Below are 27,038 nucleotides of genomic sequence, written 5' to 3'. Positions count from 1 at the left end.
GGAGAAGGCATCTTTCTGCGGCTAATCAAATAATTGGCTTCGGCAGGCGTCAAAAAACCAATAAATCTCCATGGATTCAAAGCTTCAAGGGGTAGGGGTGTGTGTACGTGTGTGTGTGTGTACGTGTGTGTGTGTGTGCATGTGTGTGTGTGTAATTAATAGAAAGCCATCAAAGAATATTTCAGTTGAACGGTAAATAAACATTAGGGTTCACAAGAAAAACAACTAAAAAAAGAAATAAAAGTTAGTTAGTTCCGTGTGATAAAACTACACTTGTAATTTCTCGCCTGACAAATAACCTCATAATAACAAACATAAAAGTTCAAACAGTAAAACAATACAAAATGAAGTCCAACTAAAGCATCGACACATAAATAAAAAACACTAAACCAAACAGTCTAAAAACTAATGAAAGATTGACAAGTATAAAAAACCCTTTGCCTGTGAGCTTGTAGATCAGTCAGGTCTACAAGGTCTGTGAGCTTGTAGATCAGTCAGATCTACAAGGTCTGTGAGCTTGTAGATCAGTCAGATCTACAAGGCCTGTGAGCTTGTAGATCAGTCAGGTCTACAAGGCCTGTGAGCTTGTAGAACAGTCAGGTCTACAAGGCCTGTGAGCTTGTAGATCAGTCAGGTCTACAAGGCCTGTGAGCTTGTAGAACAGTCAGGTCTACAAGGCCTGTGAGCTTGTAGATCAGTCAGGTCTACAAGGCCTGTGAGCTTGTAGATCAGTCAGATCTACAAGGCCTGTGAGCTTGTAGATCAGTCAGATCTACAAGGCCTGTGAGCTTGTAGATCAGTCAGGTCTACAAGGCCTGTGAGCTTGTAGAACAGTCAGGTCTACAAGGCCTGTGAGCTTGTAGATCAGTCAGGTCTACAAGGTCTGTGAGCTTGTAGATCAGTCTGAACTACAAGGTCTGTGAGCTTGTAGATCAGTCTGAACTACAAGGTCTGTGAGCTTGTAGATCAGTCAGGTCTACAAGGCCTGTGAGCTTGTAGATTATTCAGGTCTACAAGGCCTGTGAGCTTGTAGATTATTCAGGTCTACAAGGTCTGTGAGCTTGTAGATCAGTCTTAACTACAAGGTCTGTGAGCTTGTAGATCAGTCTGAACTACAAGGCCTGTGAGCTTGTAGATCAGTCAGGTCTACAAGGTCTGAGCTTGTAGATCAGTCTGAACTACAAGGTCTGTGAGCTTGTAGATCAGTCTGAACTACAAGGTCTGTGAGCTTGTAGATCAGTCTGAACTACAAGGTCTGTGAGCTTGTAGATCAGTCTGAACTACAAGGTCTGTGAGCTTGTAGATCAGTAGATCTACAAGGCCTGTGAGCTTGTAGATCAGTTGTTTTGGACAAGTGACACCGTTGCACTACACAGTATGAATGAGCCAACATCCAGCTCTACGATTGGTTCAGTACGAACGACCCAACATCCAGCTCAACGATTGGTCGGTTCTCTATTAATTACAATATAGTGTAAGAAAACAAAAACTTAGTTTTTTTTTATATATATAAATTCCTATCTTAAGGAGATATGATAGTGAGTGAAAATAAAACGAAAAACAAACCGAGGGAAACTTTTTAGAATTATTACTCTGTCAGGAGTTAAGTATGACGTGTGTGTGTGTGTGTGTGTGTGTGTGTGTGTGTGTGTGTGTGTGTGTGTGTGTGTGTGTGTGTGTGTGTGTGTGTGTGTGTGTGTGTGTCCGTCCAGTTATACACATTTCAGGGCTTATGTACACATATATATTTGTATGGGATACATTTCCCAGCCTATGGGGAAATGTGTCAAAATAAATGATCCCGCAGACACCCAGCAGGGGGAGTAGTTCAGTGACATCACCTGTGTGTGTGTGTGTGTGTGTGTGTGTGTATGGAGTGGTGTCTTGTGTCTCCTAAAGCAATGGTTCTCAACCTTCTCAAGCCGTGACCCCCCTCCCCCCCCTAAACTGAACTGGGGACCCCCCCACCCACGCTGACAAGGAGTTGAGGCATTCAATTTAGTTTCAATTAAATTGTGAAAATAGCCGATCTATCTAACGAGCTCACAACGCCTCGCTCTTGTAGATCGGCTTATTCTCATAATGTTTGCTTAAGTTATTTCTTATATAATTGGACAATTTGGCAGTTTTTTTTAATAGCATAGTTTGTTGATTACTGTTGATTCAGCATGTTTTTTTTTGTTTTTGTTTTTTTGATTAGGTATTTCAAAAAGAAAAGGTCTTCAATTGTCACTTCACAGACATCCGGGGGGGGGGGGGGGGAGGTCCCGACTCACAGGTTGAGAACCACTGTTCTAAAAGGGAGGGGGGTGGGGGGGTGGGGGCTAAAGGTGTTTTGCATCATTCACTGTCCCAGCCGTCCGGTTGGTCGGTGCAGCCACAATCATCCTCCTCCTCCTCCTCAGGTGCAAGGTTTATTCAATCAGGTCAGGAAGAGAAGACTGTACTGTGGAGTGGAGTCCAACCGTACGCTCTTCTCTTCCTCACCTGATGTAATAGACCGTGCTCAGGTGTACAGGTACTCAGAGTACTCAGGTGTACAGGTACTCAGGTGTACAGGTACTCAGGTGTACAGGTACTCCTCAGAGTACTGGTTGACCCCCTCCGCCGTGTACGGGGCGTCTCCCGCAGGGTACTGGTTCTCCCCGCCCTCGTCATCCAGCTGGGACTCCGCCGCCGCCGCCTCCTCCTCCCCTCCTCCACCTCCACCACCTCCTCCACCTCCTCCTCCTCCTCGCCCCCCCGTGACCTCCGTGGCGCTGGCGTCCTCCTCCTCCTCCTCCCCCCCGGTGAAGGGAGGGTCCCCGCAAGCATCGTCCCCACTCATAAACGGGATGATCTCCTCGGCGGGGGGCATGTTGTTCTTCCTTATTCTGAAGCAAAAAAAACATTTTTTTATATATTTACACATTGCGACGCCTTGAGAGCTTGTAGATCTGGCTTTTTTTTACGACCCGCAGTGAGCTGTCCTCACTTTGCTTTTATAAAACACGAATATATCGTCCATCTGTGATTTTTTTTGACAGGCGATGGGCGATTGGAAAGAAATTGGCCCGACCGTCCCTGGAACAACATATTTTCAGATGGGGGTCGGCGGCCAAATACATATATTTTTGGGGGTCCTTGACATGAAAATGTTTGAGAACGACCGACATAGAAACACAGAAACATGGGGTCTTCAGAAAACTGTCAGGATTTATGAGGCATTTGTAGAAATGGGACAACGAGCCTTGATGTGGAAAGAGTTGTAAGCCACTGTGTTCCAGAATAATTGACGGACAAGGTTGTAAGCCACTGTGTTCCAGAATAATAATTGACGGACAGGTTCTGGTGTTGGATAGGACAGGATGTACTCACTGGTTCTTGTGTTTGGCTCCACTGATGTGTGCCTGGTACTGTTCCACCGAGTTCAGCTCTATGCTGCACACCGCACAGGGGTACCCTTTAACTGTAACACACAGGACAAACAAAGGATATATTTTCAAAAGATTTCGTAGACATTTTGAACTTGTGAAATGTGACATTCTGCGATACGAGTATTGCTGTTACTTGTAGTACTTCAAGTACATTTTGATGCCGACACGAGTACATTTTGAATATGGTACTTCTACTGGTATCTATCCGGAGAACTCGGATGCCTTGGGGGGCAGAGGAGGGTCTATATTGACTCACCGATGCCTTGTGGGGCAGAGGAGGGTCTGTATTGACTCACCGATGCCTTGTGGGGCAGAGGAGGGTCTATATTGACTCACCGATGCCTTGTGGGGCAGAGGAGGGTCTATATTGACTCACCGATGCCTTGGGGGGCAGAGGAGGGTCTATATTGACTCACCGATGCCTTGGGGGGCAGAGGAGGGTCTGTATTGACTCACCGATGCCTTGTGGGGCAGAGGAAGGCCCATATTGACTCACCGATGCCTTGGGGGGCAGAGGAAGGCCCATATTGACTCACCGATGCCTTGAGGGGCAGAGGAGGGTCTATATTGACTCACCGAAGCATTGTGAGGCAGAGGAGGGTCTGTATTGACTCACCGATGCCTTGGGGGGCAGAGGAGGGTCTGTATTGACTCACCGATGCCTTGTGGGGCAGAGGAGGGTCTATATTGACTCACTGATGCCTTGTGGGGCAGAGGAAGGCCCATATTGACTCACCGATGCCTTGGGGGGGCAGAGGAGGGTCTATATTGACTCACCGATGCCTTGTGGGGCAGAGGAGGGTCTATATTGACTCACCGATGCCTTGTGGGGCAGAGGAAGGTCTATATTGACTCACCGATGCCTTGTGGGGCAGAGGAGGGTCTGTATTGACTCACCTATGCCTTGGGGGGCAGAGGAGGGTCTATATTGACTCACCTATGCCTTGTGGGGCAGAGGAGGGTCTATATTGACTCACCGATACCTTGTGGGGCAGAGGAGGGTCTATATTGACTCACCGATGCCTTGTGGGGCAGAGGAAGGTCTATATTGACTCACCGATGCCTTGGGGGGCAGAGGAGGGTCTATATTGACTCACCGATGCCTTGTGGGGCAGAGGAAGGTCTATATTGACTCACCGATGCCTTGGGGGGCAGAGGAGGGTCTATATTGACTCACCGATGCCTTGTGGGGCAGAGGAGGGTCTATATTGACTCACCTATTCCTTGGGGGGCAGAGGAGGGTCTATATTGACTCACCTATTCCTTGGGGGGCAGAGGAGGGTCTGTATTGACTCACCGATGCCTTGTGGGGCAGAGGAAGGTCTATATTGACTCACCGATGCCTTGGGGGGCAGAGGAGGGTCTATATTGACTCACCGATGCCTTGGGGGGCAGAGGAGGGTCTGTATTGACTCACCTATTCCTTGGGGGGCAGAGGAGGGTCCGTATTGACTCACCTATTCCTTGGGGGGCAGAGGAAGGCCCGTATTGACTCACCTATTCCTTGGGGGGCAGAGGAGGGTCTATATTGACTCACCGATGCCTTGGGGGGCAGAGGAGAGTCTGTATTGACTCACCGATGCCTTGTGGGGCAGAGGAGGGTCTATATTGACTCACCTATGCCTTGTGGGGCAGAGGAAGGTCTATATTGACTCACCTATTCCTTGGGGGGCAGAGGAAGGCCCGTATTGACTCACCTATTCCTTGGGGGGCAGAGGAGGGTCCGTATTGACTCACCTATTCCTTGGGGGGCAGAGGAGGGTCCGTATTGACTCACCTATTCCTTGGGGGGCAGAGGAAGGCCCGTAGGTCTCCATCAGCTTCATCTTGGTCATGTGTTTCTTGTGCTTCTTGCCGGCGTAGTGCTGAGCAGCCATCAGCGGGTTGTTGAAGGACGCCTGGCAGACGGAACAGAACTTATCCGCCTCGCCACCGCCGCCGCCGCCGCCCTCCACGCTCTCCTTCTTCTCCTTCGGCGCCGGCTCCTCCTTCTTCTTAGTCGGGCCGACCGGCTGCTCTGCCGTCTGGAAGACTGACATCGAGGGATATTCAGATTTATTATGATGATTTAAATCCCATTCAGGACGTCGGGAACCCTTTTGGTGTCTTAACCCATTTTGGGCGGGAACCCCTTTTGGTGTTAGCATTATGTTATGCTTTAGCTATTTAAAAATAGCAGATCTACACGCGCTATGAGCTTGTAGGTCTGCTATTTTTGAAGAATCTGATCTCAGGTCAAAATGGGTTAAGCAATATGTTATATGATATAGCAGATCTACAAGCTCATAGCGCACCGAGTGCCACGCTACCTGTGGCACAAATCTTTGAATATATATTCTTTCAGAGCGAACATTTTTAACTTTAATCTTTGCTTCTGATTGTTTTTCTCATGATCGTCCGATAGGTCCGATATAGGTCCGTATACCGATAGGTCCGATACTGATCTTGTGAAATGTTGCAAATTTTAATATTTCCAAAATGATTATATGTCAAAACCCCACGTCAAAACTGTTCCTGTGTGTGTGTGGGGAGGAAGGGGAGAATGTTTAGGCCTGTCACAAAAATGCTAAATGATGTTATACTATATATCTGATTGACATTTATACCACTTTAATGGTGTAAAAGATCAGTTTCTCTAGATAGGGTAAATTGACGATCACAGATAGGGTAAATGCCGATTACCGATCAGAGTGAATATCGGCCGATATAACCGATCGCTGGACGAGCATCTCTAACAGAACCTTAAAGCAGACCTGGGCATTGTATACTAAACTCAGCCTGTGGGCTGACTCTGACCGGACCGCCAAAGATTACTTGATAATTAGAAAATAAAAAAAAGCTTTCTAATTACCTTCTGGGTGGACTAATAACAGCATTGCTTTTATTTTGAAGCCCATTTATTCTCACAGTGCACGCAATCTGCACGTCAACAGTGCACGTGAATTGCGTGTGATTGAGAACCTGTCTGTGCACGTGAATTGGCACCTGTTCTTGTATAAAGCCATGCTTGGAGATGGTCCTAAATGCATCTCATCATTCCTGAAGTGGGACTCTGAGCCCTACCACATGCACCCGGTCAAGTGGTTTCCCCAAATTCAAGGTACCAAAAGTTAGCTCTGAACTTGGTAGATCAGCTTTTAGCTTCTGTGGCCCTAATAATACATGGAATGACCTGCAAATGACATTGAAACTGACCTCATTGGTACCCTTGAGGCGTTTTTAAAACCTTGGTGAGCATACAGACCCCCCACAATATGTAACTTAGATCTTAGATTGTTTTGAAATGTGTCTTATGTTTTCATTTGTGAACCTACTGTATGTAACTCACATGTATATCTTTTGTTTTCTTTTCCTGATCTTCTGATGTATTGTGATGTTTTTCCTATGTGATTGTATTTACTCGACGACACTGAAAAATGAGTTTGAATAAAAAACATCTTGAATTGAATGAACGTGAGTTGCGTGTGATTGACAACCCGTCTTCCTTCGTCTCTTTGGATGTATTGGTGACGTTAGTGAATGCAAATGGCCACAAAGCCCAGCCGAGCACGCAGCTCCACAACACGGTGGGCGCTTGAATTGATTACCAAACTTCCTCGCAGGAGGACAAGTTCAATTCCATTATACATTATTTAACCCACCCCAGCCTCTAGAATCAAGTGTGTGCGTGTGCGCACGTGTGTGTGTGTGTGTGTGTGTGGTACCAACCTGGGTTCTGTACATGTTGGGGTCCAACAGTCTTCAGTCTGTGTGTGTGTGTGTGTGTGTGTGTGTGTGTGTGTGTGTGTGTGTGTGTGGTACCAACCTGGGTTCTGTACATGTTGGGGTCCAACAGTCTTCAGTCTGTGTGTGTGTGTGTGTGTGTGTGTGTGTGTGTGTGTGTGGTACCAACCTGGGTTCTGTACATGTTGGGGTCCAACAGTCTTCAGTGTGTGTGTGTGTGTGTGTGTGTGTGTGTGTGTGTGTGTGTGTGTGGTACCAACCTGGGTTCTGTACATGTTGGGGTCCAACAGTCTTCAGTCGGAGGTTCTTGGAGTGAACTTTGCCCTGGTGGTGAGAGACTCAGTGTTAATTTATTATACATTTCTTTATTTAATTAGATTGTATTTATTATAATCTACCAGGTAGTAAGACTCTGTTATATAATTATCTTTATTAATATTAACCCATTCTGGACGGGAACCCCTTTTGGTGTTTTAAAGGCGTAGTGAAACGGAAATGGTGGACATTTTATTTTGAAGTTTCAGACGGTCTCAAGTTGAAACGCCGCTATGAAGTTTCTGAACCAATCAGAGCGTCGCATCCCTTCAGGCGATGGGACGGTAGCTAGGGACTGTTGCTATGCTATACGCAGCAACGTGGTGTGTGTTTGTTTACAAATCAAATAGACAGCCAGCTGTACCAGTTTACTGTTATGTGGCTTATTTCTACCCTATAATGTTTTCAGATACATATTTTAGCGTGATGATTAAGTTGAAACCGAGTAATACACTGTCTGGATGTTATCTGGAATGGGAATAAAAACGGAGGATTTCTGTAATCAATAGCAGCTGTGCTGCATGGATGCGCACATATTGGAAAGGATATGGGTGAGCTTCATTTTTATTGGCTTTTATCGATGTTGGCCTCGACACGTCATCACGCAGCACATTTTCGTTTTCAGGAAGTAATAAAAAATATATTTTTATGGACTTTTGATATAAAAACACAAAAATGAAAATGTTCCCATTGTTTTGGCATCCATTGTTAGGTATGCTCATATGATGACCACGGAGATGGTCTAAAAGTGTGAAAAACTTATTTTTCATTTCACTACACCTTTAAGCATTGTTATACTTTAGCCATTGAAAAACAGCAGATCTACAAGCTCGTAGCGCGGCACTCTGTGCCACGCTACGAGCTTGTATGTCTGCTATTTTTGAAAAATCGTGAAAATGTGGCGAACAATTTTAACTCAAATCTTTGCTTCATGGGGGGTCCCTGGAACAACATATTTTCAGATGGGGGTCGGCGGCCAATTACATATATTTTTGGGGGTCCTTGACATGCAAATGTTTGAGAACCACTGATATAGGAACATGAGGTTTTTCAGAAAACGGTCAGGATTTAGAAGACATTTTGTAGAATGGTCCTCAGGTCTAAATGGGTTAATATTATATGAATTATTTACCTGGTAGTGAGACTCGGTGTTATATAATTATCTTTATAAATATTATATTTACCTGGTAGTGAGACTCGGCCACCACTGGAGAGCTGAATGTCATGTTGCACACGTGACACACCTTGTATTTATCTGTCTCTGCTAGGATCCCACTGCCTGAAAGGTCCTGCACACACACACACACACACACACACACACACACACACACACACACACACACACACACACACACACACACACACACACACACACACACACACACACACACACACACACACACACACACACACACACACACACACACACACACACACACACACACACACACACACACACACACACACACACACACACACACACACTTTACAGTACGGTGCCGGTATTGATAACCTATACCTCGGTATTCCACAGTATTTATATATTTTTTTTTAAATCCCCCCCCTCCCCCCACACCTATGTCTAGTGACTGACTACCCCTGCCTCCTTATAAGCCCTTCTTTGGCCCCCAACCTGTAGGCCTACATATCTTATTTTTTTATTTTGACCTTTTGTGATAATTTGAATTTGTCATGTCATGATTATGAATTGATTACCCAGGACCTGAATGGAAACAAGACTGCAAGGACTGTTTTCAGTGATCCCTTTGGACATGTGTTTGACTGTACCCTGTACTGATTACATGATTTCTGCCAATAAAGTGTTCAATCAATGAATCAATAGCTATTCCCCACTGTATTACACTGTACTATGGCTCCCCCTAATGGCCGTTTATGGTACGTGTACCCTGCACGCTGTAGCAGAGCTAGTGCGTAAACTGCGCATGCTCACAACTCTGTGTGCCGTGTTGACAGTTCACTTAGTTAGTACATACAGTATGGAAATATGGAATATACAATTGGATCTGGGTGTCTTTCAGCAACACTAACTTTTCAATCTACTGTAGCTGTGTGGTGAAAATAAATGTTTTGCCTTAGTCTGCGAGTGGAGTTGCACTGCATATGAGCAGCATGCGCCGCCCACCAACGCTGTATTCAAATACCGCAAACTCGGAAATATCAACTCGGTATCAACACCATGGCTGTTACTGTCGCGGTATTACCGAAATTCGGTAAACCGTGGCATGCCTAATCACGATACAAAATGTTTACGACATCATTACTTAAAACCCATTATTACATGAATGCTTGATTCCGATTGGTCAATGGCAGAATTGTCTGTTATTTATTTTTTTGTTTTGTTTAAGACATTTTTTTCTGCTTTTTTCTGCCTTTATTGATAGTTTGAAAGTAGACTGACAGGAAATGGGGAGATAGATAGGGAGGGGGGGAAGACAAGCTGCCAAGGCCGTCGGGATCTGGAGTGGAACCCGCGGCACGCCGTCAGCCTGGCTCAGCACCCTATTGGTGCCCAGACGGTTGAGCTAACGGTCAGGCTGGCTCAGCACCCTATTGGTGCCCAGACGGTTGAGCTAACGGTCAGGCTGGCTCAGCACCCTATTGGTGCCCAGACGGTTGAGCTAACGGTCAGGCTGGCTCAGCACCCTATTGGTGCCCAGACGGTTGAGCTAACCGTCAGCCTGGCTCAGCACCCTATTGGTGCCCAGACGGTTGAGCTAACGGTCAGGCTGGCTCAGCACCCTATTGGTGCCCAGACGGTTGAGCTAACGGTCAGGCTGGCTCAGCACCCTATTGGTGCCCAGACGGTTGAGCTAACGGTCAGGCTGGCTCAGCACCCTATTGGTGCCCAGACGGTTGAGCTAACGCTCAGGCTGGCTCAGCACCCTATTGGTGCCCAGACGGTTGAGCTAACGCTCAGGCTGGCTCAGCACCCTATTGGTGCCCAGACGGTTGAGCTAACGCTCAGGCTGGCTCAGCAGCCTCTAACGTATACATGTATATACAGACCTGGGAGAGAAATAATTAAAATGATTACTTACATCATCTGCAGGTTTTAGTTTCTTCAACGTGGGTTCTTTTTCCTTCTCGTTCTGGATGCAGAGATAACGACGCACTTTGTTGGCATGCTTCTTACTCTGAAACACACAATACACACCCTGTTGGCATGCTTCTTACTCTGAAACACACAATACACACCCTGTTGGCATGCTTCTTACTCTGAAACACACCATACACACCCCGTTGGCATGCTTCTTACTCTGAAACACACAATACACACCCTGTTGGCATGCTTCTTACTCTGAAACACACAATACACACCCTGTTGGCATGCTTCTTACTCTGAAACACACCATACACACCCCGTTGGCATGCTTCTTACTCTGAAACACACCATACACACCCCGTTGGCATGCTTCTTACTCTGAAACACACAATACACACCCTGTTGGCATGCTTCTTACTCTGAAACACACAATACACACCCTGTTGGCATGCTTCTTACTCTGAAACACACCATACACACCCCGTTGGCATGCTTCTTACTCTGAAACACACCATACACACCCCGTTGGCATGCTTCTTACTCTGAAACACACCATACACACCCTGTTGGCATGTTCTTACTCTGAACATGGTCGACATTTCTCGTTTAAAAACAATTATTTGTAGTGGTCTCGTAAAATATTCTAATTCATTGACATGGGATTTTTTGATTTTCATGAGCTGTATGCCATAATCATCAATATTAAAACAATAAAAGGCTTGAATTATTTCAGTTGTTGTAATTAATCTAAAATATATGAAAGTGTATTTCTTTTTATTACATTATGGCAAATAATGAACTTTTTCAGATTATTCTAATTCGTTGGGATGGACCTGTATGGGTCTGCTCTGGCCGTGCTCCCATTGGCCAGACATCACACCGTAGCCATTTGAGAATGAAGCTAGCCAATCAGACCGGACTGAGGCCTCATTCACACATCAAGAACATATGTTCTGTGCTCTGTCTGTGTTTGATGGCCGCCTCAATGCTTTTCCAATGTGGCCCTGTACACACGTATCAGACGAACATGCTCTGTGCCGTCCGTGTTTCATGGCTGCCTCAATGCTTTTCCAATGGAAGTCACATGGTTTGACCAAACACTTGTGTTTGATGGGGGGAGCAGGGGCAATCAAACAAGTGTTTGGTCAAACCACGTGACTTCCATTGGAAAAGCATTGGGGCGTCCATGAAACACAGGCAGAGCACAGAACATATGTTCTTTATGTGTGAACGAGGCCTACGAATGAAGCTAGCCAATCAGACAGGCCTCGGAGTAGATCAGAGCCACACCTAAACTAGCAGTTTGCAGGTGTAGCAGTGTAAGTCTGCTGTTAAAATGTTTCTATCGAATATTTGAATTACAATGAGATTGAGCTAAGACAGAGTTTAGTGTTTGTTTCTCTGCGTGTTCAGTTTGGGGAGAAATAGTCTAGCGCCGCACAGCCATCTCAACGTGGAGTCTGAGTAAACACAGCCATCTCAATGTGGAGTCTGAGTAAACACAGCCATCTCAATGTGGAGTCTGAGTAAACACAGCCATCTCAATGTGGAGTCTGAGTAAACACAGCCAACTCAATGTGGAGTCTGAGTAAACACAGCCATCTCAATGTGGAGTCTGAGTAAACACAGCCATCTCAATGTGGAGTCTGAGTAAACACAGCCATCTCAATGTGCAGTCTGAGTAAACACAGCCATCTCAACGTGGAGTCTGAGTAAACACAGCCATCTCAACGTGGAGTCTGAGTAAACACAGACATCTCAACGTGGAGTCTGAGTAAACACAGCCATGTCAACGTGGAGTCTGAGTAAACACAGCCATCTCAATGTGGAGTCTGAGTAAACACAGCCATCTCAACGTGGAGTCTGAGTAAACACAGCCATCTCAACATGGAGTCTGAGTAAACACAGCCATCTCAATGTGGAGTCTGAGTAAACACAGCCATCTCAATGTGGAGTTTAGTCTGAGTAAACACAGCCATCTCAATGTGGAGTTTAGTCTGAGTAAACACAGCCATCTCAATGTGGAGTCTGAGTAAACCGGGACGAGACTCTCTGTACAGAGATACGGTTGTTATTTTGAGAGTGAAATGCCACATATTGCATCGTGTGTTTGAACTGACGGGCCCTTTGCATGTCAATCAATCAGTCAAGTGGCAGATGCCAAAAATATATTTTTATATTATATTTAAATTGTGCGTGCGTGCGTGCGTGCAGTACCTGGTAGTGTGTGAGTTTCTGAGACTCTGAAATGAGGACAGCGCTGCAGACCTTACACTGAGCGTCTGAAAACAGCTCACTGTGTTCTCTGATCATCTTGTTCACTGGGGAGACAACACAATGGAACATTATTAAATACACACATTATAATAAACACATTCAAATATAAGTTATATAATAAACAAACAGGTCACTGTGCTCTCTGATCATGTCGTTCACTGGAGATAAACCGCATTCATTTGTTTATAAAACATTCTGGACGGTCAGTGAACCCCATTTGGTGTTAAGAATTATGTTATACTTTAACTATTGAATAACAGCAGATCTACAAGGTCATAGCGCAGCACCGAGTGCCGCGCTATGAGCTTGTAGATCTGCTATTTTTGAAAAATCGTTGAAAATGTGGCACAAATCTTTGAACATATATTATTTCAGAGCAAACGTTTTTAACTCAAATCTTTGCTTCGGGGGTGGGGGGGGGGGGGTCAAGTTGACATTTATGAATGTTCGCAGTCAATAAAAACTAACGTTTATACGATTAATTTAAGAACTATTATTTAATAGTGTACGACAGACATTCACATTCAAATGTTTAACTATAGAAATAATTAAATGTAATAAATGTGTTGAGTGACTCAACAATCACATTAAATAAGAATAACAATAATTTGACCCCAATGATGACCATGATCAATAACATAATGTGATGAATGTGGGTCTCAGTGTGGTTCGTGCCAGGGACCCCCAGGGGTCCTTAGGGGAGTTCCAAGGGGGTCCCACTCCCCAGGGACCCCCAGGGGTCCTTAGGGGGGTTCCAAGGGGGTCCCACTCCCCAGGGACCCCCAGGGGTCCTTAGGGGAGTTCCAAGGGGGTCCCACTACCCAGCTAATGTATTGATAGTTAGCAACCAAATGGACCCTTAGTTACAAGTGTACAGCATTCCCCTCGTGGGATCAATACAGGCCTATCTAGCAAACCAAATGGACCCACACAGACAGTCATGGCATCAAATTATAACAAACTGGCGGTCCTTGAAATTACAAATGCATAAATATGACAAATGGAATGAAAACCAAATGTTGAATGAATTAAACCAAAACTAATAGGACCACAATCTGACTGTACCACATGTCGCTTACAATTTACACATTTAAAACTTACAATTTTGACTAATATAAGTATTGCATCAATCAGGTTTTTTTGGGACCGATACTGATCGCCGATTGTTTTTCTCATGTTCGGCCGATACCGATAGGTCCGATACTGATAGGTCCGATACTGATAGGTCCGATACCGATCTTGAGCGTAAGGGATGAATTTGAATATTTCCAAAATGATTATATGTCAAAACCCCACGTCAAAACTGTTCCTGTGTGTGTGTGGGGAGGAACGGGAGAATGTCTAGGCCTGTCACAAAAATGCTAAACTATGTTAGATATATATATATATATGCTATATCTATCTTTATACCACTTCAATATTATGTCAACATTTTAATGACCTTTTTTTTCGGGCAGCCAGCAATGAGTAAAATGCTATGTGACCATACCAATTACAACCTATAGAAGGCAAAATATTCAAAATTTCATCATGCTTTATGTAGCATGTGACATGTCAAACTAGGGGGTTTTCATGACTAGGGGGTTTTGTGATGACGGCCAATGCCGTCATCACAAATTGAAAATTATGAAAGTTTCTCAACATATGCAAGTTAGCATCCGGCAGTTTATACATGATGGGGACCCATACTAAACATTTCTAACATAAAACGTTGGTGTACTCAACATGTCCGGGTTCACTTTTTGGCTACTAGGCTATCTAGGAAAATCTTTGAATCCGGATTGCAGCCCCTAGATGAGTCACAGGGACTACAATTTTTGGGAGCGTTCTACCTATTGCTGGATGTCTGAATACTAAAAAAAATAAAAAATAAATAGTCATTAAAATTTGACATTGTTTATAGCAGCTTTAAACGGTGTAAAAGACTGGTTTCTCCAGATCGGGTAAAAGCATCTCTAGAATCAATAAATAAAAAGAACCCTCATCACACTCATCTGATCCAATATCATTTAAGCCGAGGCTCTTCATCTGGTCAAACGGAGAGTTAAAATGATCCATTTAGGTTTAAAGCCTCTACCCGTTTCATATTGGGTCATATCTGACCCATCACCATCTGCGCTGTCCTCTCACCTTAAATGACCTGGTCATGTGTTCTTATTGGGTCAATACCATCTGTCCTCTCCCCTTGAGATGACCTGTTCGTGTTTTCATATTGGGTCAATACCATCTGTCCTCTCCCCTTGAGATGACCTGTTCGTGTTTTCATATTGGGTCAATACCATCTGTCCTCTCCCCTTGAGATGACCTGTTCATGTTTTCATATTGGGTCAATACCATCTGTCCTATCACCTTGAGATGACCTGGTCATGTTTTCATATTGGGTCAATACCATCTGTCCTATCACCTTGAGATGACCTGGTCATGTTTTCATATTGGGTCAATACCATCTGTCCTCTCCCCTTGAGATGACCTGTTTGCGTTTTCATATTGGGTCAATACCATCTGTCCTCTCCCCTTGAGATGACCTGTTCATGTTTTCATATTGGGTCAATACCATCTGTCCTCTCCCCTTAAATGACCTGTTCATGTGTTCATATTGGGTCAATACCATCTGTCCTCTCCCCTTTAGATGACCTGGTCATGTGTTCATATTGGGTCAATACCATCTGTCCTCTCCCCTTGAGATGACCTGGGTGATTTCACCAAATCACCCTTGTGTAACCGATCTATTGAGCAAGGATCAAATGACTCTGTATTGCTGTTGTTTGAACTGCCTGTTATATTAAATATATGGCCTGATTGTATGAATTATTCATCATTTTGCAATATGTGGAGCCACTCCAAAACAAGACGGTACATCTCATTATCAATACAAATAATTTCAATACTCTCTCATCCAGAGTGACTGGACTGATGTCAGATCACAATAAGTCAATATGAACTATGTGTAACGTCCGGGATTCAAACACAGGTCTCCCGTATGAAAGTCCAACGTCTTAACCACTAGACCAAAGGGATATCCCTATGGACCGGGGAAGATATTAGACTGTTGAGGCCCTCAGGCTGAGCCTCTGAGCCACAAAAAACAGAGAAAGCTTAAGATAAGAAGGTTTTTGCGGCTCTAGCAGTGATTCTCAACCATTTTCATTTCAGAGTCCATTTGATTCCAAACTATAATTTAGCTGGGGACCCCCTGGAACTCCCTCAAGGACCCCTGGGGGTCCCTGCCTGGACTCCACTTTGGGGAGCCAATGGTCTAAACAACATGATATCTAAAAAACATTCTGTACATTTGAAAAGTATTTAGGAAACAATGAAAAATTAACCTAGCAGCTGATTAAATATCACAAGATTCTGTACTTTTGAAACTAAATAGGATACAGGTACTAAATAATGAGGGTAGCATCTGTCTAAACAACATGCTAGTCCACATTTGAAACTATTACGCATGTCATTATTGTCCATTGTTTACATTAGGTAAACAATGCATCTTAGCATCCACATAGCATTCTGGACACAAACAAGTCATTCAAACAGCTTCTGATACCTTCCATCAACACAAGGACCCACCAACACCAGACTACAAACCTTCCATCAACACAAGGACCCACCAACACCAGACTACAAACCTCCCATCAACACAAGGACCCACCAACACCAGACTACAAACCTCCCATCAACACAAGGACCTTAAGAGTATATATGAATAGAGACGGCACCCGGATGAAACCCTGAGGCGAAATGGACATAGTGGCCGAATTTGATATTGCAGCGTGGGCCCAAACACATGAACGCGCTGGTCCGTTGACTATCATTGTGCACGTTCACGATGACACGTGAACGCTGAATGCCTGCAATGATAGTCAGCGGCAGCGCGTTCATGTGTTTGGGCCCAATCCATCCCAGAATGCACTCTGTTCCTACCCAGAATGCACAGTGAAATCGCCTCATGCGCTTTTGAGCAACTTAATGCAAGTGGATGGGAGGAGAACTCGGGTGCCGTCTCTATTCATATATACTCTAAGACAAGGACCCACCAACACCAGAATACAAACCTTCCATCAACACAAGGACCCACCAACACCAGACTACAAACCTTCCATCAACACAAGGACCCACCAACACCAGAATACAAACAGCTTCTGATACCTTCCACCTTCCATTCCACAAGGGACTAAATTCATGTCGCTCCTATGCCACCAAAATGTGGAACGCCCTACCAACAGTCATTAGGACATGTGAATCCCTTGACTCCTTCAAAACTGCTCTCAAAGGGCACCTACGGACAGCTGCAATTCGAAACTGGCCCCCGTAATATCTGAATCCCCCACCCACCCCTTTTCCCCTCACTGTATAGCCTATGTTTCTTTTCCTTTTTTACCTCCTCTATGATGGTTTCCTGATTTGACTATATAGTTGTGTATATTCGTACGTCTCTTAATGTTTTGATGAATTTAACTCTTGTAAACCAGTGTAATGCTTTATGGTGTCGTCCACTCACAGTTAACAGTTTTTGTATTGAGTTGTACTTGAAATTTACTGTAATTCTGCAAACTGTTAATCAATCAATCCATCCATCGACACAAAGACCCACCAACACCAGCCTACAAACAAACACACGTGTTAATACAGGCTGGTTGATTTTATATAGTCCAGTTTGTAGTTTTCGGTGGTCACCGAAAACTGTACTATATGAAATGAACAGGCCTTCGCTGTGTGCATCTACTGGGTCGCATTCATTGTGATTGATTGATTGATTGATTGATTAACAGTTTGCAGAATTATAGTACATTTCAAAGTACAACTCAATAATACAAAAACTGTTGACTGCCTGTGAGTGGACGACGAAACCATAAATAAAGCATTACACTTGTTTACAATAATAGGGCCCACCATTTTCAATTCATCAAAAACAGTGTGCTGCTGCTGGTTCTAGAGGATTCTACCGGTTGCACAGTTTTTATTGTATATTATATATACACACACGGTTTATATTTTGATATACTCAGTCTTTCAGTGGGTGACTGACTGTAGCGGTGTAACTGGGTTCTATCGGGTCTCGCGGTGCAGCATTGTGGGGTCACTTCACGTCGTTCTTCCGCTGGCTGGTTCTGCTGCTAATAACCCATTCTGGTCGGGGACCCCTTTTGGCATTTTTAATTATGTTTATACTTTAGCTCTTGAAAAATAGCAGATCTAACAAGGTTATAGCGCGGCACCACGCTATAACCTTGTAGAAAAAAATCGTGAAAATGTGGCGTAAATCTTTGAATATATATTCTTTCACAGAATATATACATTTTTTTTAACTCAAATCTTTGCATCTGGGAGGGGGGGTCCCTGGAACATCATATTTTCAGATGTGGGGGGGGGGGGGGGGGGGGGGGGGTCCGCAGCCAAATAAATAATACAGCTAATTCTGGGGCATCCTTTTCAGAAAACTGTCAGGATTTTAATAAGACAATTTCAATACATTCTTTTGTAGAATCGTCCTCGGGTCTAAACGGGATAAAGTGGGTCACATTGTGCGGCAGGCAGCAACGTGCTGCTCAGCCCAGCCTGCGGGTCCTGTAACACGCACTCGAAACGTGCGTTCTGTGTGGTTGTGGTGGTTGTGTTTGTTAGACTGCAGGGTGGTTGTGTTTGTTGGGGTTCTGTTCTGACGGGGCTCCTTAATAATGGGCTGCAGCCGGTGGGTCGCTCGACCTTGGGGGGGGGGGGGGGGGGGGGAGCAGCACGACCATCCATTCTTTTCAACGTGTTAGCCGTTTGAGGCTAATGCTAACGCAGAGCAGCGAGACACACACACAGTCTCCCCCACACACACACACACACACACACACACACACACACAGTCTCTCTCTCTCTCACACACACACACTCACTCTCTCTCGCTCTCACACACGCACACACACACACACACAAGCCGCGCGGCGTTTCAATCTCCCGCCGCGTTTCGGCCGAGTATATAAACAACGCAGAACGTGCATATTATTAGTATGTTTAAGGTGTATTTAAAGCTTTCTCTGTCTCTCTTACCCTCCGCCAGGCCAGAAGGCAGCACGGGGAAATCTTCCAGGTTGGGCATCGCGACGTCCGCCATGTTGTTGATGCTGAGACGCTCGAGACGCCGCTGCGCTGCAAGGGGGAAGCTGCCTGCAGCACTGCGCACGCGCAGGGACGGGGGGAGGAGCCTCGGCGGTCACGTGATTACAACACAACCCCCACAACGGAATGTCATTTTGAAGGTTTGCAGTGTCACATCCGGTCTGTACCGGATACGGATACTGTTGTGTGTGTGCTCGAGGAATTACCGGACGCAGTAGGCGGGGCCCTAGACCGGATGTGAGCGCTGAACTGCAACTAGGAATGGGGGCGGGGCTTTGGGACTACGGTGCTCAGTGTTGCCATGTCCGTTTATTATAAGCGCCGCTGTGCTTGTTTTTTCTGTCAAGTTTCTTGTAAATCTCGGTAGTTGCGGAGTTTTGTTTCTAGAAACTAGTGATTCAACATTTCCATGACAAGGATCCTCAAAAAAGTCAAAATAAATTTGTATCTGTCTGCAGACCCACATCTGAAGGGACAAGATTAGTGTTGTTAAAATGTAAAACAAAAACAGATTCCAGAAAAATCACACCCATGTGAAGTGAGGGTGCTCTTATCATTATACATCATCTCATGAACAACTGAATTTATGTGATTGGTTAGCCGATTTGCTCGTAAAATGTAAATGTAAAATATGACGTAAGATATGACGTCAAATTTCCCTTCATTATCAACGGAATTTAATGTTTGTGTTGTCACAAATTTACATCATATTTGAAGGACATTTGACCTAATTTCTCCTTTCATTGTCAATGACAAATATTGAGACATGTGGAGACAAAAGCTGTAGCCTATATAGGAGGGGCTGGCTCCCCTCAAAAATAGCAGATCTACAAGCTCATGCGACGTGTTACGAGCTTGTAGATCTGCTATGAAATAGCAGCTATTTCAAGGGCTATTTCATAACTGCTATTTCATACGTATTATAATACGTATTATAATGCGTATAATGCGTATTATAATACGCCTATAGTGGCTTCCTTTGGGCTTGTTTTCATAGACCTGGTCGCTTGTTTCTCTGGCAAAACCTGGCAACACAGCCCGAGAACACGGCAGCAGATGTACAAGCTCACAACGCGACGCGTCGCAGCGCGTTCTGAGCTTGTAGATCCGCGCGACGTGAAGAGGGGGACAAAAGGATGCGCGCGGTGATGTCACAAACACGCGTATGAGTGGACGGATTACGTCATGACGTATCATAAAGGGTCACTTCCGCAATGTGGATTAAAACATAACAACAGAAGAGATGAAGCGGACGCTCCTCTGCTCCGTGGACAAAACGGCCGCTCCAAGTATTACTACAACAACGCAGGTTATTATTACTAAAATATACAAATAATATATTTGTTATTCATCACAAAAACTCTGAGTTTTGACGTGCATTTAGTTTAGGCGCTTCAGCAGAAGCCAACATGGAGAAATACGAAGGCTACATGTTCAGCGCTCTGTGCAGCAGCAACCTGTTGGTGTCCTGCCTGCTGTTCTCCGCCGTGACGCGAGAGCAGCGCGAGCCGTACATGGACGAGGTCTTCCACGTGCCGCAGGCGCAGCGCTACTGCGCCGGGCGCTTCTCGGAGTGGGACCCCATGATCACCACGCTGCCGGGCCTGTACCTGGCCTCCGTGGGCGTGATCCGGCCCGTGGTGTGGCTGGCCGACCTGACCGGAGCCGTGGTCTGCTCCACGGCCATGCTGCGCTTCGTCAACCTGCTGTTCAACGCGGGGACCCTGTACCTGCTCTACCTGCTGCTCTGCAAGCTCCACCCCCACGACAAGACCACCGCCTCCGCCGCGCGCCGCGTCCTGTCCGCCCTGGCGCTCTCCGCCTTCCCCGTCCTCTACTTCTTCAACTTCCTGTACTACACGGACGCGGGCTCGACGTTCTTCGTGCTGTTCGCGTACCTGATGACGTCATACGGCTGCCACAAGGCCTCGGCGCTGCTCTCCGGCGTCGCCGTGCTCTTCCGACAGACCAACGTGGTGTGGGCGGCGTTCTGCGCCGGCACGCTGCTGGCCGCCAAGATGGACGAGGCCTGGAGGGCGGAGCACGCCAAGAAGAGGGACGACTCTTCCTCATCCTACCAGGTCCCCCTGTCTGTGGGCGGGGCCAGGCGTGTGCTGCGCTTCGCGCTGAGCTTCCTCACCTCGGGCGCTCGCGTCAAGGGATTTCTCGTGGAGGCGTGGCCGTACGCGGCCGTGGGCGCGGCGTTCGCCGCCTTCGTGCTGCTGAACGGTGGCATTGTGGTCGGCGACCGCACGAAGCACGAGGCGAGCTTCAACGCGCCGCAGCTCCTCTACTTCCTGTCGTTCGCCCTGTTCTTCTCGGCACCCGCCACGCTGTGCCACCGCCGCGCGCTGCGCTTCTTGCACGCGCTCCGGATGCGCCCGCTCCTCTTCCTGTCGCTGGGCGCGCTCCTGGTCGCGGCGGTGTGGCGGTTCACGTACGAACACGAGTACCTGCTGGCCGACAACCGCCACTACACCTTCTACGTGTGGAGTCGGGTGTTCCGGAGGCACGCGCTGGTGCGCTACGCCCTGGTGCCCGCCTACGTCTACGCCGCCTGGCACTTCCTGGACGTGCTGGCGACGTCGTCGCGGCGCTCGCTCTTCTGGATCCTGGCGTTCGTGACGTGCGTGGCGGCGGCCACGGTGCCCCAGAGGCTGCTGGAGTTCCGCTACTTCATCGTTCCGTACCTCGTGTACCGCGTGCACATGCCCGTGCCCGCCATGCCCAGGGTCCTCCTGGAGATGGCGCTATACGCCGCCGTCAACGCCGCCACGCTCTACATCTTCCTCAACAAGACCTTCCACTGGCCCGAAGACAGCGCCACCCAGAGGTTCATGTGGTGAACTGCGTCTAAATGGGGACAAATACCCACCGCCTACGGTCTAAACAGGACAGAGGCGTGATCTCAGAAAAAAACTAAACAAAAATGTAGCAAGATGAAAGTGAACACTATACTTTCAGCCCTGTCAATCAATAGATGTATATCTGGTATTTTGTGCAAAAGCTTTCCCCTCAGTACGGATACAGTCTTATACGGTTAATAAGACTGTATTTGACCTATGAGTCATTTGTTCCTTTGTTGAAAATGTGTTCACCTTCCCCTAAATACATGTTGAGCCATAATAGTGTAAAGCAGGGATCCTTAGAATTTATACTCTTTTTGTGATATTTTTATACAAACCAATATTTTCTGCCGTTCAATTGATGAAGTGAATGGGTTTGATATTGATATTTGTTTTTGCTTCTGTGTCGTTGTGATGAAGTTTAAACCCACAAAGCTTTATTTGTATTTGGCTGGATTAAAATCCTGAGTGTAAATATATAAATATAAATTAATAAAAATAACAAAATACAGTTGGATTGGTACTGCAGGGCTGTGTGTGTGTGTGTGTGTGTGTGTGTGTGTGTGTGTGTGTGTGTGTGTGTGTGTGTGTGTGTGTGTGTGTGTGTGTGTGTGATGAAGGAACACACTGACACACATGCATGTTTTATTTATTTGTTTGATTGATTGAAGTATTTATTAACAGTTTGCAGAATTACAGTACGTTTCAAGCACAACTCAATACAAAGACTGTTAACTGTGAGTGGACGACACCATAAAGCATTACACTGGTTTACAAGAGGGTCCACCTTGTTCAATTCATCAAAACATTTAGATACGTACAAATAGACACTTCTATATAGCCAACGAACAGAACAGGAATTCATCATAAATGTCATCATGGTCATATTTTTCCTTCATAATTCCTGATGTTTGGTGAACATTAAAAGGACCTTGTATTAAATGTATTTGGCTGGATTAAAATCCTGAGTGCACACTAGCTCTGATCCATATAGCTCTAATGCGTTGCAACGCAGAGCTAAGTGCACACCGCAGTGAATGCTACAGAAAGCTCAAGCAAAGCCTGTTGTCGCCCTCTACTGTACAATGCTTGATATGACGGAAAGATGAAGGCTGCCTAATGCGAGGCACAAGCAGGGACTGACCCCCCCCAATCCAACCCATTGATGCTGAGTGCCAAGCAGGGACTGACCCCCCCCCAATCCAACCCATTGATGCTGAGTGCCAAGCAGGGACTGACCCCCCAATCCAACCCATTGATGCTGAGTCAAGCAGGGAGGCATTGGGTCCCATTTTTACAGTCTTTGGTATGACCCGACGGGGATCGAACCCTTACCTCCCAGTTTCAGGGCAGACACTCTAACCACAAGGCCACTCTCTGGGTCCATTTGGTTACTAACTATCTCTAATTGAGCTAGGTACCCCCTGGAACTCCCTCAAGTACCCCTAGGGGTCCCCGGACCCCACTTTGGGAATCCATTGTATAGGCTACTAAAATCTCTAATCCACTCTTATCTCTAAAGTCAGGGACAAACATTGATTTCAAGATTTTAAGTATAAAATTGACAATAACATTAAGGTGAGAAGCATTTAGAACTACTATATAACTAGAAAAAGTGCCCTTCTGGGCACAGGTCTCCACCAGGAGGATAGGAGTGTGAGTGATGTTTGGCAAAATGTTTAGGAGCAATATAAACGCGTGTGCGTGTCCGCGTGCGTACATGCGTGCGTGTGTGTGACGTGGCTTGGCCTGTTGTAGCGCCACCATGAGGCTGATTTGAAAACTGTCAAGTGGCATTTCTTCCAAAGCCTAGTGGGAGTATGCATGCACAGTTTCACCACAATCGGACGCTGCATTGAGTAGTTGTGGCGATTTGTACAAAACGGGTACAAAGCGGGCTACTCCTGAAAAGTTTAGAAGCCAATCGAAGCCAATGAGGGTGGATTATGAGAAATCAAACAAAACCTTTCTTGATCACATGACTATGGAGAGCATGTGTACCGATTTGCGTGAAATTTGGATAAAATCTGAAGGAGTAATATTAGAAAATGTGTTTTACATATGTCGGCCTCCTGGTGGCGCTATAAAGAGCAGATGTTAAAAATTCCAGGCAAAGGTTTTTCCTTGGCCTCTAGGGAGTTGGCATACAAAGTTATCCACAGATCCGTGCAGTTAGAGGTAAAAACACTTTTCTGCCAGTTATAGCGCCACCATGAGGCTGAGTTGAAAATGTTCATGTGGCATTTCTTCCTCGGCCTAGTGGGAATGTGCGTGCACAATTTCACGGAAATCACACGATGTGTTCATGATTTGCAGCATTTTGTTTGAAACTGAGCACTCCTGCTTGCTTTGGAAGCCAATCTTAGCCAATCAGGATGGAGTCTGAGAAATGTGAAAGACCCATTTCGTTGAATGGCTCTAGAGAGACTGTGTACCAATTTGCGTGATGTTTGGACAAAATCTGTAGGTGTACTGTCCAAAAACTTGTTTTGCACAAAGCGGCCTCCTGGTGGCGCTATAACAGGCCGTTCTGGAAATGTTGGGGCAGAGGTTCATTGTTGGCATCCAGGGAGTGTGTGTGCAAAATGTGGCATGGACCGGGTTAACAGTGCCGGAGATTAGCTGATCACAGACGGACGGACGGACGGACACACGGACGGATGGAGTGCAAAACATACTCTCTCCCCATGCCTTCGGCCTGTAGTGCAAGGAACAAAAGCCCCAAAAGTTGACTATACCCCTCCCCGAGGTATAACAAAACGGGACATAGTTTTTTCATATCTTTAGGATGTCCCGTTCATGAAATGGATTGTCCCGAGATTTACTTTTACAGTACTGCAAAAGTCTTAAAATTGATCCATGAAGTGACTCACCACATAGGCAATAAAAAACGCCTATCTGAAAGAGGGAGTTCCAAGTAAATCCTCTGTCATTTTTTACCTGCTGTTTGTTTTTACATCATACTTGCACAGGTGGACTACAGGTAGTGTGCCTACATCCCAGAACAATCAGAATGCCAATATCTGGTTCTATTGTGAATCAGCAGCCTTTTATATAAGGCCTTAAATAGGCGGAAATAGCAAAAAGTTTACTTTTCTGACATTCACTTGTAATTTTGGTCCTACTATTTATCAACAAAATGTGACATTGTTTTTTCATATCTTTAAGATGTCCTCTTCATGAAATGGATGGTCAGAAGTTTTACTTTTACTGCAAAAGTCATTAAATCCATCCATGAAGTGATCCCCACTGAAATAAACGCCTACCCCCCACCACCACACACACACACACACACACACACACACACACACACACACACACAAATATTATATATTTTTATGTTTACATGGAAATTCGAATGTATTATTTTACTGTCCAATGACACAGGCCAAGTTATTGTGGAACATCCTAGTTGGATATTTCTGATATGGACAAAAAGTCCACCCCAAAATGGTGCCCTTTTCTGGGGGTTGGGCACCTTCCCCCTCAGTGCTCTCTGCCCCCAGGATGCCAATATTTGGTTCTATTGTGAATAAGCAACCGTTTATAAGGCCTTATTGTGACCGCAGGTCGCGTTTACTATGAAATCGTACATTTTTGTCCGTCAGTCAGTGTAACACTCTAAATCCCCATACATGGGAAAGCCCCAATATATGGTGCCCAGGTCTCATAACATCACGTGGCATCGGAGATCCCTGATGTCATAGTAAATACAACCTGATGTCGCAATTAAGCCCATACAGTATATGGAGATCCCTGATGTATCAATATTGGCCAGCAACTCTACATCTGACCTCAAACCGCGCCCGGCAGTCGGCGAAAACTAGAGTTCTCAACAGGCCTGAAAATTAAGGCCCAGCTCATGGGCCCTCATCAAACCCTTTACACTCAAGACACTGCCCCCGCTGCCACCCTTAGATCTATATGGAGCTGACCTGTTCTGACATTCCATATGTTGATCTGACCTCATCAAACCCTGTACACTCAAGACATGCTCCATATATGGCCAGTACAGAATTCATTCCTTATGTTGATCTTACCCCCCATGCCAAAGCGCCAGCGCTCGCCCAGCAGTCACCCAGGTGGATGCGTGCACGTCACCTCGCCCTTTATGACGCGGTCGCTTCTCACCCTCAGGCGTCTTACTGGTTATAAGTGGATCGATCGATCTATCTATCTATCTATCTATCTATCTATCTATCTATCTATCTATCTATCTATCTATCTATCTATCTATCTATCTAACAGTTTTCTTTTCAAGAGTTACTTCTAAATGTTCTAATCCTGATCTAATACTGTAAAATGCCTATACAAACTTAATAACAGGAAATATATTTTGATGCCATGTTTTTAGTTTACTCACATTCATGTGGAATCTAAGGATGTTTCTGTCTTGAGCCTATGCCTCAAAACAGCTGGAATGACAAAATATTGTTATATAAGGCAACATTGTTGTATGCTAGATGTATAGGTGTGAGTGAGGCCTAACGTCTTCTATGGTACTACATATCAATCAGCAGCTTATTCTCAATGTCATCTTGAGCATTGTGGGGGGAACTGACTGACTGGGGCCAAATTGGTTTCCATAAGCTGCTGATTGTTGATTATTCATGAATAATGGCACACACGGGGGCACGGTGGCACAGTTGGTAGTGCTGTCGCCTCACAGCTAGAAGGTCCTGGGTTTGATTCCCGCTCGGGGCGCTGTGGGTGCTGGCGGCGTGTTTCCTCCTCCGCGTCATCAGTGCCCATACCCGAGGCGGGGTTGGCGAAAGGGGCTTTCTGTGTGGAGTTTGCATGTTCTCCCCGTGTCCCCTAGGGTAGGTACCCTCACAAAAAACATGCAGTAATCCTGGTGTGTAAACTGCCTCCCCCTGGCCAGCCGGGTTGCCTGATGGAGGGGAAAGGAACTGTTTGGAATAACATGTTCCTTCCACGCGCTACGTCCAACCAGGGAAACTCCCACTGTCAGGTGTAAAGGAGCAACTTGGACACTCAGGCATGAAGGAAGCATGAGTTCAAGTCCGTTGCTCTCCCCATGTCCCCCATATATGGGGACTAGGTTGGCGGAGGGTGTGTAGAGCCCAGGATCACATTAGATAATTGACACAGGGGTGAAAAATGGGTTACAAAATCGTGGGATAAAAATGATTTAAAAAAAAAAAAGAATGGCACACACAAAGCTGTGAATTCTACAGCATTAAACCATACTGCATTTAGGCTATATGGACCTATAGAATACAACATTAATAATGTGTCATTCTTGATGCTTTCAGGTGTAGAGATATT

At 45.7% G+C, this 27,038-nt stretch overlaps 2 protein-coding genes and 1 long non-coding RNA gene across 3 annotated transcripts; 1 reads left to right on the top strand and 2 right to left on the bottom strand.

The window, feature by feature from the left end:
- Nucleotides 1-1,615: 1,615 nt before the first annotated feature.
- On the bottom strand, nt 1,616-2,668 carry LOC306930147. The gene is made up of 2 exons (XR_013790858.1): nt 1,973-2,668; nt 1,616-1,942 (listed from the first exon to the last, which is right to left on the bottom strand). It is a non-coding gene; the product is annotated as an uncharacterized lncRNA (long non-coding RNA).
- An 18-nt stretch (nt 2,669-2,686) lies between these two features.
- On the bottom strand, nt 2,687-18,990 carry znf346 (zinc finger protein 346; the record flags this gene model as incomplete). Its single annotated transcript, XM_079510812.1, has 8 exons — nt 18,835-18,990; nt 12,736-12,839; nt 10,514-10,609; nt 8,639-8,743; nt 7,400-7,463; nt 5,194-5,448; nt 3,358-3,448; nt 2,687-2,873 (listed from the first exon to the last, which is right to left on the bottom strand). Coding segments are annotated over exons 1-8 (966 nt in total), but the record flags the coding sequence as incomplete, so codon positions are not given.
- Nucleotides 18,991-20,107: 1,117 nt separating this feature from the next.
- On the top strand, nt 20,108-22,260 carry alg10 (ALG10 alpha-1,2-mannosyltransferase). Its single transcript, XM_079509622.1, has one exon. The coding sequence runs from the start codon at nt 20,313-20,315 to the stop codon at nt 21,747-21,749; it is 1,437 nt and encodes a 478-aa protein (XP_079365748.1). The 5' UTR covers nt 20,108-20,312; the 3' UTR covers nt 21,750-22,260.
- Nucleotides 22,261-27,038: the final 4,778 nt, after the last annotated feature.

This window comes from Electrona antarctica (genome assembly GCF_951216825.1).
Source record: "Electrona antarctica genome assembly, chromosome: 9".
Taxonomy (NCBI): domain Eukaryota; kingdom Metazoa; phylum Chordata; class Actinopteri; order Myctophiformes; family Myctophidae; genus Electrona; species Electrona antarctica.
Note: the sequence above shows the minus strand (reverse complement) of the source record. Positions and strands in the feature narration are given on the sequence as shown.

What these genes read in the sequence shown, in the direction of transcription:
- alg10 (XM_079509622.1), top strand. Translation starts at nt 20,313, where the DNA reads ATGGAGAAATACGAAGGCTACATGTTCAGCGCTCTGTGCAGCAGCAAC.